This window comes from Emydura macquarii, unplaced genomic scaffold (assembly GCF_026122565.2).
Source record: "Emydura macquarii macquarii isolate MOO-44397 ecotype Brisbane River unplaced genomic scaffold, CSIRO-AGI_Emac_v2 contig_629, whole genome shotgun sequence".
Taxonomy (NCBI): domain Eukaryota; kingdom Metazoa; phylum Chordata; order Testudines; family Chelidae; genus Emydura; species Emydura macquarii.
The window spans coordinates 5,910,736-5,923,030 of NW_027130766.1; the positions used below are offsets into that span (position 1 = coordinate 5,910,736).

At 38.0% G+C, this 12,295-nt stretch overlaps 1 protein-coding gene across 1 annotated transcript in view; it reads right to left on the minus strand.

Moving 5' to 3' along the window:
* Nucleotides 1-12,295, minus strand: part of NPEPPS (aminopeptidase puromycin sensitive) — a 58,751-nt gene that overhangs the window by 37,887 nt on the left and 8,569 nt on the right. Inside the window, exon 2 of the mRNA XM_067541165.1 lies at nt 8,508-8,592. Coding sequence (XP_067397266.1) covers nt 8,508-8,592 — 85 coding nt within the window. The remainder of the gene's footprint in view (nt 1-8,507; nt 8,593-12,295) is intronic.

The window sequence follows — 12,295 nt, forward strand, 5'->3', positions numbered from 1 at the left end:
GGCCTTAGCACTTGATTGTACAGAAGGGATGTACACTCCCAGCATCCATTGATTTTGATGAATGTTGTGGGTGCTCTGCAATTCTGAAAATAAGGCCTTAAGTATCACAAGACCAAAGAACAGCCTCACTTGCTATCACAAACTTCCTCTGGTTAACGTACATTTTTAAAATAGCAGAAAGATTTAAATCTATTCGGGTAACAAAAGACAAATTTATTCAGTTAATATTTCAAAATGCACATAACAAAATCATTAATGACTTGGTGTCAAATCAAGTGTCTCTTCCCAGCCTCTCAAACTCTGACTTCCATATGCATTTTTATATTAAAATACACAAAAGATAATTGCACTTCTATCAACCCAAGAACATGTTTAATCACACTTTAAGTTGCACTATTTTTAAGGATTTTAAGAATGCCCATTCAAGACTACCAAGATCTTTTCACACCCAGCAAAGTGTGAATAAATTAGTGATTATCCAGCCCACAAGTACTTAAGCCTTAGAAGATGGTCTACAATATTTTTGTAAGTGCCTAACAGAACTGCTTACAACAAAAATATAAGTGCTGCAAGAGGCTGCTGGAATTCCTGATGAAGCTGAATACAAAGGCTCCTGAAAAAACAGCACAATTTTGGCAGTTTACTAACGTTAGAGGGTTTGGAACTGCAAGGTGGTGAGTTCAGCACTGGCACACTAGTATATAATCTGGATCAAGCAGTATGAGAAAACAGGCAGAAGTTGTTAGTTCTCAGTTTCTTTGGAAAAAGGCATTAAAAAAGAATCCAGGAAAACTTCCAAAATGTGGGGCCCTATATATTTAACATCAGTTTTCTACAGAGAACATCCAGTATTTTACATAAATGGCTGACTGCACTTCTACACAGTAATTCCTGAAACTGCCCAGTAGCCAGCTGGATATGTCAATTAATTAATTATTCCAAATTTCAGTATGTAATATAAAAGTCTAGATCCAGGCCAAAGATTTTATGCAGTATGTCCAATCTAGGGTATTTGGGAGAGAATACAGACAAATGCTAAAGATAGAATTATACATGTTAGGAATCAAGCTGATTGTAAAAGATGCTTCCCTACGCTTATTCGGGTCACTGTCCACACTTGCGGGGGGGGAAAAGTGTGTTAAAATTCTAGGATAGAGAAGACAGTTGTAGCTTTAACACATGCTAGCTGGTTGAGTTAAACCCCAGGCTCTCCCCCCACTTACCTCTCACAGGGTTTACCTCAATGCACTAAGATGCATTAAACACACTTTTCCCTAGTGAAAACAAGACTTTCTGTGGTCTTTTCAGAGCTAAAAATTAAAGAACCTCCTTGGATCACTATCTACCAGTTAATTTATGAGTTAAGTACAACTGTGATACAATTAATGTAGGATCGACACAAATGGCTTTCAAAACATTCTACATCCTGTTTGCTGCATCAAATATTAAATACCAACTGTCACTGAGTTTAACAGCACTTAAATTGTAAAAAGCAGGTTTGAGGTTCTGGTTTCCACTGCTCAATTTCCTAGAAAAAATATCTAGGGGCCTTTATAATGGCAGAGAGTCACATTCTCCTCCCACTGAAATCACCTTGGGAATTTCTGCCACCGATTTCAATGGCATCAGATTTTGGCCAACAGAGTTCAAAACTGAAGCAAGCCACCACTAAGCCTATATTTATATTATGACTCCACCTACACTCACAAAAAATACATATTAGCTGAGTGGTTTTAAACACATGCTCCTAGGAACGTTCCTGCTCTGCAGAGCATCTAGCATACTGAGCACTATATAAAATTTCATGGTGAAATGGCTCTCATACAGAATTGCTGACAAAGATGGAGAGGGACAAACCATGACAATTCTAACTGAAGATTCAAACACTTAGTATGATTTAGCCCAGCACAGTAAGTTGGCTAAATAAAAAGTTAACTAAATAATTTTTAGTTGTTTTGGCTAATATGTTTTAATACACAGGTAAATGGGGTCAGTGGGTTCCATGTTTTAAGCTTTATTTATATTCACACTTCACTAAAAATCTTAATCTGTTCCAGGGAAGGGAGTCTATAAAATGATTCGGGTAAACTCAGAACCACCATGCTGGGAATCCTGACAAGCACAGTTCTCAAAACTATGCTGGGAACTATTTTTAAACACTGTTGCTAGCTAGCACAGTTCCTGTCAGTGTGGACAAAACTCAGCTTTTCAGTAAAGGTGTGCCAAAGCAACCTGCCAGTGTAGAAAGAGAATTCAAGGCTCCTTATCTATCTTCTTGTGGAGTTTAAATTTCACATATGTAAGAGATTGATTCTCATTAAAAAATGAAATGACATCTTTTACCTCCTTAGTCATCAGCATTAATCACTGACCTCCAGCAATGTGATTTATGGAGAGCATTTTCTGGCCATTTTCACATCATTTCACTGGTCTCTATGAAACTGGATTAATTAAGAGATGCATTACTTTCTCCTTTACAAAAATTCTTAGGTGTCTCAGCATCCCACTAATCCCATCAAGTCCAGATTAAAGCAATCAAGGGTCCTCAGCACACTGTGGGTGTGTCTGCATTGTAGTCTTAGGCCTGGTCTACACTGCTGGCAAAATTCAGCGGCAGTCAACGGGAGTTACACAAACTACTCTGCATAGCTTGCGTAACTCCCGTCGACTTCGTAACTTCTGTTTAGTGCTGTGCTGACAGGAAATGTGTACCCGTCGACAAAGCACTATGCTTTTTGGGGAGGTGGTTTTATTAAATCGACTTCTGGATTGATTGAGCGTGTCTTCACTGCCGCTCAATCAAACTGGAAAAATCAATCTGACGGCGGTGAATTTGTCGCCATCAGTGTAGACATAGCCTTAGAGTGTGCTCCTACATGCCTTTTTGTCCAAACCCTGCTACCATCCACACACACAATCCTCAATCATATGATTAATTGCACTTGGAACTGGTACTTGCATGCACAGATAGGGGCATGGGTTAAAACCCATACTGCTTTAGCCAAGGTTTAGAACTCACTCACTTTGCAGTGAGGACGGACAAGATCACTAAAGTGCTGATAGTGTTCCAATGCTTTCCCCACAATTCCCCCTCTCCACCTCCAAAAGACAGACAAGTTCTCCCGCAACTGATACAATTAACTGGGAAAGAATCCCGCAGCACAAATCAGATATGCCCCCAGACAGAGGAAAGCGAGTGCAGAAACACTGATAAAATGGTAATGTGGGTAAAGCTTTGCTGTGGAAACACCTCATATTCAGGCTAGGGTAACCAGAGAGCCAAACATCCAGTTCAGTTATGCAGTGCAGACATACCCTATGGCCCAGGATCCCCTGTGGTCATACAAAGAGTCATCTATTAGGGTGCTGCTGATAGGTCACTTTAGAGCACTCGGTTTTGAAGTGAACAGTCCACTGAAAGGCACAAGGTGGTTCACACCTCTGAGAGCTCGTTCAAATTATCTGCAGACTCAAGCAGATATCCCTGCATATAGCCAAGCTCTCACAACTACTAGAAACTTAATTTGTGTTTGTAAATGACAGCTGAGATTCTGATGTAATCATATTGACTCCAGGAGCTGGGAATCTAGGAATGCCTTAATCTGGGGTCCTACATCCTCAGTGACTGTTCACTAACTTCCTGTGGTACTGAAAAGGCTGAAGTGGCAAACATCAAGCGGCAAAAAATTCAAATGAGTCACATGGCAACATTTTTTTCAAAAAGTGTATACAAAAAAATTGCAATGCTAAAATGTAAGGGTAATGCTCAATTGTCTGGTAAATTTATAGATCACACTATGTCTGTTTGCAATTATGCATCGGAAATTGCTGATTATTACTCTCCGAGCACCTCAACATTCATAATGTCTTTAATAAACGAATTGCTTGTAATCTGTGAAATATCCAAAATGCTCTCCAAGATAACATGAAGGTGAAAAATAATTAGTCAATGATTATGACTTCAGCAGATAATTTCACACTTTCTTGAAATGCAAATTTGTAGGGAATTCAAACTACTTAATATCCAATATTAAATATGAGTAAGAAAAACAATCCCCTGAAATTTACTTAAGAGCCAACTACTTATACTTGTTTTCTTAATCCCTTATTTAGCTGAGCATGGCCATTCATTTGGACAAAGGTAATATGGCTAATCCACCTTAACCAGAGGTAGATGGCCATGTGTAGTAAACATTAGGCCACAACCACCAAAAAAAAAAAAAAAAAAGTACAGACCCAGGAATCTAGAAGGCAGCAAATGATCCAGTTTTGAAAGAACCTTCACTTCAGTGACTTAAGAGTTTGAAATAGAAAATTCAAAGTAATTCTAAACTGAGCATCATGGTTCCACAGTGTAATGCCACATGTACCAACTAACAAGTCCACAGCTACCAGATAGAATTTCAATTACTATTCTCATATTTCAGTAGTCAACACTTTTGCATAGTAACGTCTATTATTCCTGACTCATGCATCACCACCAATAACGAAGATCCTGGAGTCCAAATTTTGTTCTCAGTTATACCTGTTTTCAAATGCACCAAACATATGTAACAGTGAAAAGTGTGGCCCCAAATTCAGTTGCAGTTAAAAGTTTTGTTGATGCACGAGCCACAGTTGAATCTATCTCCCTCTCATATATCTGTGCTGGCTCTGCAGGGCTTATAGGAATTAGTAATAAAAAACCCAACAACAGTTCTTCACTGAGGTCAGCAGACCTGTCTCTACCCACAAGGGGAGCAGATCTGTTGAAAAAGAAGATGTTACTTCTACATTGTTACTTTTCAGAGTAGAAACACTCTTTAAAAGGAGATAAAACATTATCTCATCTCACATTTAACAATGTACCTCAAGCAGAAATTCTTCCCCCGAGGTATAGAATTAAAATGGGTAGCACTTCTTCACTGCAGCCTTTAAAGGAGAAAGTTTAATGATCTTACAAAGGCTATGTCGGCAAAACTTCTGTTGCATCAGAGGTGTGACCCTCCCCCAACCCCCACAAGCAACTAAGTTTTGCCGGCATAAGCACTTGTGCACACAGCGCAATGTTGGCAAGATATGTTCTCCTGCTGACATAGCTACTGCCGCTCGTTGAGCTGGTTTTATTATGTCAATGGGGGAGCTCTCTCCGGTCAGTGTAACGTGGCTACATAAGCACTCAAGTGGTACAGCTGTACTGCGGTAAGCTTGTAAGTGCAGATATGGCCAAAGATTCCTATAATTCTTGTTTTAAAATCTAATACACAATGTTTATATTGACCCTTGTAAAAATGTTTGTATTAGTAGCAAAAACTCAATTGATTGGTTTTATATTTTCATCTCTTTCTAGTACTGTGTTTTGCGTTTGTGCTCAGTCATACAAATACCATGTAAAAGCAACGCACATTATCACAATAGCAGCACCAATAAGACAGACTTCTAAGTAATGCCAACAGGTCCAGAAAAGAACCTCTACAAATGGTCTGCCAATTCCATGCAATTTTACTTTGAAAGCCATTACTATTTGGCAGCTTACCAAACTGAATTAAATGCCTTAACCCTATAAAGAAACAGCCAGAGGATAAGAAACCTGCTAGGGATACATTTTCTATGTAACAAAGCTGTACACTGCTGCAGTTTAAGAGCAGTGTGCATATCCAGACAGATTTAAAACCACATTCAAGATAATTAAAATGCAGGATGAAGTGTCTTAGCCACAGAAATTTCTTTTCAGTTTTACTTGATTCTGAAAACTACAGAGGGACAGAACGTACAATTATTTTAAATGATAATTCTCTGTACTAAGTTCCACTATTGGTATTTCCAAGCTATCCAATAAGGATACCAACTCTGAAAAAGTACAAAATGGACATCAGAGGGAAGTCTACCAGGTTCATCTTAGAGTATGGCAAATGGATGGCAATAACTAAAAACAGGAGATGCAAAATTTTAAAATGTCTTGGCCTTTACTTCAATTTTGGGGGAAGACAAGGTTTTTGGTGATGTGATTCAGCTTCTCCCACTTGCTCCTGCCATTTCCCCAGTACCTGAACAGACTTTTCAAGTGTCAGCATGTGCATGAAGTGGTATTAGGTAGGATACATTCTACATCTTCTGCCATGTCATCACTCTCTTCACCTCCTCCTGACCAGCATAATGCATAGCTTCAGGAGTGCCTAGTAATTCAGTGTTTCTAATGAGACTAAAGATCCCTAACGATACAGTGTGAAATGCTGTCCTGGGGATAAAATGTTTGTGAAATCTATACAGGATCGGAGAGTCCGGGCACAGCCCCACAGCTCGAATTAAACCTTGCATCCAGAACAGCCAGCACCGCATTCTCAACGCTGAATGGACAGATTCCAAATTGCTTGACAATGCTCCCTGAGCCATGCCCTTGTTCTTTTACTGCCCACTGCATTTCCTGCAGCAAGTTCCACTTTCTCAAAACATGCCCATTGAATGCTACTTCCTTACAGCACAGATTTCTATCTGCCTGGGCACTATTCAGCTGTTCACAGCCAAGGCTGGAAGATCCTCTGGTTATTTTCCTGATGTTTGCAGAAAAGCATCACCACACTGAAGATAAAAATCAAACCAATTTAAAAAAAAAAAAAGCCTGCTCGTGGATGTTCCTTTAGTCACACAAAAACCTGCACTTCAGACACATAATGGACACTTTTGTAAATCTTTTCCTGGTACATCACTGCAAAAGCAACTTAAGCTTTCCCTATCTAAACCTAGTCAGAATTTTAAGCTTCAATTTTTCTTAAGTGTTTTAAAAAAAAAAAAAAGAAAAAGTAATGGATCCCATCCCTCCAACTCCCTTTCATTTATCCAACAACTGAAGACACTGTAGGAAAATATAAACCTATTTAAAGGAACTTCTTCCTCAAATCCAAACCCACAGGAGTTCATCTTATTTATAGCCAAATTTTAAGGGAATGCTTCATGACATCACTATCACAGCATTCTCTCAGGACAGTTCTGCAGAGGATTTTTACTGGCCAGAGGATTTAAAATTTACTCTTACACAATGGGCAAAATAGCTGCTATCATGTTTGTACTCTTATAGATTCCATAAAAAAATTAAGATCTCACACACAAGTTATTAAAACATCCTTAACTCCCCTTATTTTACAAAACTACTGCAGAGTAAACAAAGTGTTTCTATATCAAGGACTATATTGTCCACACCTTGGTCATCTCATGCTTGGATTACTATACCTTTTCTCTCCTCCCTCCAGTCTATTTAAAATACTATTGCTGAAATCATCTTCTCTCACCATCTTGACCACATTTCATGCATTGTAATCATGAATCTCTTCACCAGCTTTCTGTCTTTCTATATCAATTCTAACTTCCAGTCCTCACTGTTAAGGCCCTATGGAATCTCATCTCTACTTTTCCCTGCTCTTATTTCTAGTGCCTTACGTGGATAAAAATGATCAGATATTCACAGATTTGCAGGGGTTTAGACATAAAATTTGGATCCACATCCATCCACAATCCGCAAAAAGGGTCTGCTGATATGCTCATTTGCGGCTATAAAGCAAATATCCGCAGATTTGCAGGGCTCTACTTATTTCCTCCCAACTGTGATCTCTTAATGCTCCTGTTTGTCTTTCCCACCCATGTAAATTCATGCTTTCTAATCATGTTGCCTCTGTGCTTGGGACACTCTCACATGCATCTACTAAGTGCCTTCTTCCCGCCTTCAAACCTATTTTGCCCATGAATCTTTCCTACACTGATTTCTCCATTGATTCCACCACACCTCCCTTATCTGAACTGTTACCCCATGTTTGGTCATTTGTGCTGAACTGCACTCAACTCAAGGTACTGACCATGTCTCACTATGTTGTGTGCATCTATGGTGTTATATAAATGAATAACAGGGTGTCAGAACAGTTAACCTTAAACATCCCTGAGCTGAAATGACAAAGCACAACAACGCAGAATTCCAACTGCAACTCTAAATCTCTTTTTTTGTGTAAGTTGAAACTAGACTAATTTTCTTTTTAACACAGTGTGTAGAGGAATTAAACTTCATTTTTGGACTAACTCCTAAACTCTAAAAGCACAGAATTATACATAAATCTCAGCTCTTTCACTTACCCATTTAAATATATGCGCCAATAATAGGAATTCTTTCTTTGCATCCCTTTTGAATCCCTGATATGGAAAGAGGAAGTATCTACCTCTTCTTTTTTCCCCACTTTCCTATTCAGAGTTGGCAAAGTAGTATCTACCTACTACCCAACTTTTACCATATTTTTCCCTCTGGATTCTTTCCCCATTTCAGAACTAGGAGTCCCAATGAAGAATCTGCAAATCAAATTAAGAACATCCACTACATTACACATTTAAAATCTGTCCACAGCAGACTAAAGTAGACTAAGTTAAGAGTTATGGTACAATAGCTAAGAAACTCTTGTGACGGATGTTCATCCTGTAAGTGATGGCACTTCCAGTGTCAAAGCAGTGTGAAAGAACATGTAATAAACTGCATCAAGAATAGTTCTTACCTTCATCTCCCTCTGGTGCATAGGAGGCTGTAATAATGTCAATGTCAGCACAATTCATCACAATTTGATTGGTTGCCTGTCTCACCTGCAAAAGAAGTTCTATCAGCAAGTGTCATCAAAGGCTCGTACACATTCCCCTTTAACACTATTGCTTGGTATTCACTTTGTATTTTCATTTAATCTGACATCATGTGTCATTTGGAATTAGATGAAATATTTCAACAAAGTAGCTACTAAGAAAAAATATGTCACCATATCCTCTTTTTCCTCCATAAAATCATTGACTAGAACATGCACATTTACACTTTGTTCAGACCATTTCATCCTATTTATGATTATTTACATTATACATTCTTTGGGGCAGGATTTGTTATAAATTTGTAGAGTATCCTAGAACAATGGAGACCTGGACCATTACTGGAGCTTCTAAGCACACCCATCACACAAATAATAAATACTTAGAGAAGTTAGTAAGCACAATAACGGATTACCATAAAAGTAGAGAATAAAATTACTGAAGATGATATAAAACGTCATACACTTTCAACAGTATTTAAAAATTACACTACACCATGGCAGCATTTAATTTCAGAAAGGGAAACTACACAAAAATGAGAAAGTTAGTTAAACAGAAATTAAAAGGTACAGTGCCAAAAGTGAAATCCCTGCAAGCTGCATGGAAACTATTTAAAGACACCATAATAAGAGGCTCAATCTAAATATATACTCCAAATTAAAAACCATAATAAGTGGACTAAAAAAGTGCCACTGTAGCTAAATAACACAGTAAAAGAAGCAGTTAGAGGCAAAAAGGCGTCCTTTAAAAAGTGGAAGTTAAACCTACTGAGGAAAATAGAAAAGAGCATAAACTCGGGCAAATAAAGTGTAAAAATATAATTAGGAAGGCCAAAAAAGAATTTGTAGAACAACTAGCCAAAGACTCAAAAAGTAACAGCAAAAAAATTTTTTTTAAATACATCAGAAGTAGGGCCACTGGACAATCAAGATGCTAAAAGGAGCACTCAAGGAAGATAAGGTTATTCCGGATAAACTAAATTAATTTTTTCATCGTTCTTCATGGCTGAGGATGTGAGGGAGATTCCCAAACCTGAGCCATTCTTTTTAGGTGACAAATCTGAGGAATTGTCCCAGATTGATGTGTCACTGGAGGAGGTTTCGGAGCAAACTGGTAAATTAAACAGTAAAGTCACCAGGACCAGATGATATCCACCCAAGAGTTTTGAAGGAACTAAAATGTGAAATGCAGAACTACTAACTATGGTATGTATCCTATCATTTAAATCAGCTTCTGTACCGGATGACTAGAGGATAGCTAATGTGATGCCAATTTTTAAAAAAGGCTCCAGAGGAGATCCTGGCAATTTTACAAGCCGATAAGCCTAACTTCAGTACCAGGCAAATAGGTTGAAACTATAGTAAAGAACAGATTTATCAGATACACAGATGAATACAATTTGTTGGGGAAGAGCCAACATGGTTTTTGTAAAAGGAAATCATGCCTCACCAGTCTACTAGAATTCTTTGAGGAGGTCAACAAGCATATGGACAAGGGTGATATGGTAGATATAGTGTACTTAGATTTTCAGAAAGCCTTTGACAAGGTACCTCATTAAAAGCTCTTAAGCAAAGTAAGCAGTCATGGGATAAGAGGAAAGGTCCTCTCCCAGATCAGTAGCTGGTTAAAAGACAGGAAACAAAGGGCAGGAATAAAAAGTCAGTTTTCACAATGGAGAAAGGTAAATAGTGGTGTCCTCCAGGCGCCTGTACTGGGACCAATACTGTTCAACATATTCATAAATGATCTGGAAAAGGGGGTAAACATTGAGGTGGCAAAATTTGCAGATGATAAAACTACTCAAGATAGCGAAGAGTTACAAAGGGCTCTCACAACACTGGGTGACTGGGCAACAAAACGGCAGATGAAATTCAATGTTGATAAATGAAAAGTAATGCACATTGGAAAACATAACCCTAACTATACATATAAAATGATGGGGTCTAAGTTAGCTGTTACCACTCAAGAAAGAGACCTTGGAGTCATTGTGGATAGCGCTCTGAAAACATCCACTCAATGTGCAGCCGCAGTCAAAAAAGCTAACAGAATGTTAGGAATCATTAGGAAAGGAATAGATAATAAAACAGAAAATGTCATATTACCTCTTTATAAATCCACGGTATGCCCACATCTTGAATACTGCATGCAGATCTGGTCGCCCCATCTCAAAAAAGATGTATTAGAATTGGAAAAAGTACAGAAAAGGAAATCTAAAATGATCAGGGGTATGGAAAAGCTTCCATATGAAGAGAGATTAATAAGACCGGGACTCTTCAGCTTGGAAAAGGGACGACTAAGTGGGGACATGATAGAGGTCTATAAAATCATGACTGCTGTGGCGTAAGTAAAAAGCAAGTGTTATTTACTCCGTCTCATAACACAAAAACTAGGGGTCACCAAATGAAATTAATAAGACAGGTTTAAAACAACCAAAAGGAAGTATTTCTTCACACAACACATGGTCAACCTGTGGAACTCCCTTGCCAGAGGATGTTGTGAAGACCAAGACTATAACAGAGTTCAAAAAAGAACTAGATAAATTCCTGGATGACTGGTCTATCAATGGCTATTAGTCAGGATAGGCAGGGATTGCTGTTTGCCAGAGGCTGGGAATGGCCGACAGGAAGGATCACTTGACCTGTTCAATTCATTCCCTCTGAAGCACCTGGCATTGGCCACTGTCAGAAAACAGGATAAGGGGCTAGATGGACCATTGGTCTGACCCAGTATGGCCATTCTTATGTATAAGAACTTCACAGCACAGGAACATCTGCTAAATGGGTAGCCTTTAACTTCTAGTTAAAAGTCCTCTTCTGACAATTCCTGACTATATACACTTTGTTTTATTCTAAAAATGACTAGCTATCAATATAGTAAAGTGCCTTTCTATTCCAACATTTCACTTCAGTGCAAGAGTTTGAATAGAGAGATTTCCAAATTAAATACCAGCTCACTAAAAAATGAGTAAAAGATTCCAGATGAAAGAAAACTGGAAATTTTTAGGAACTACTCATCTGCCATAGTGGCTAGTAACAGATTATTCAAAAGAAAGTGAATAAAGCCCCATGACAGTATAAGCCTGCATGACAGAAAATTACACAAAACACCTACTAAGGCAGTTTTATCCTAACCATAAGTAGTTAGTGACTGGCTTATGTTCTGAGGCAAATATGCTTTACACGTTTTTATACTATCTAGTGTAACTATAAATATTTTAACAAATAAATGTATAATTATATCGTGAATACTACAAAGCTCTGCCTCAGTCACATTGTGGCAGTGTGTTCCACTGAACTGTGTATTGCATAGAGAATCTTTCTTTCCATCCGATTTTGATATGTTGTCTTAATTTCACTGTTCAATAAAAAACCAGCAATGTTACCCAGTAAATTTAATATGGTACCAAAGTACCAAGAAACGTATTTCCATGAAATGAAACTAAACAAATATAACAGCTAAAGTGACAGGAACTAGATCTGGCAAAGATTTGTGAATCTAAGACCTAATCTTTTCTATGTAGGGTAAAACTTAGGTTTTATATCCCCTCCCATAAACATAACCTTCATATCCAACACTGTTTTCATCTTGAGATTATGAAAGGTAATTTCTTATTTAGGTTTTTAAAAATTAAAGTATAGTCAATCTGGTTTTCAGAAAAAACTAGATGGTGTGAAGCTTTTTTCTAAATGGTACTAAATTGGATGACCCTTAT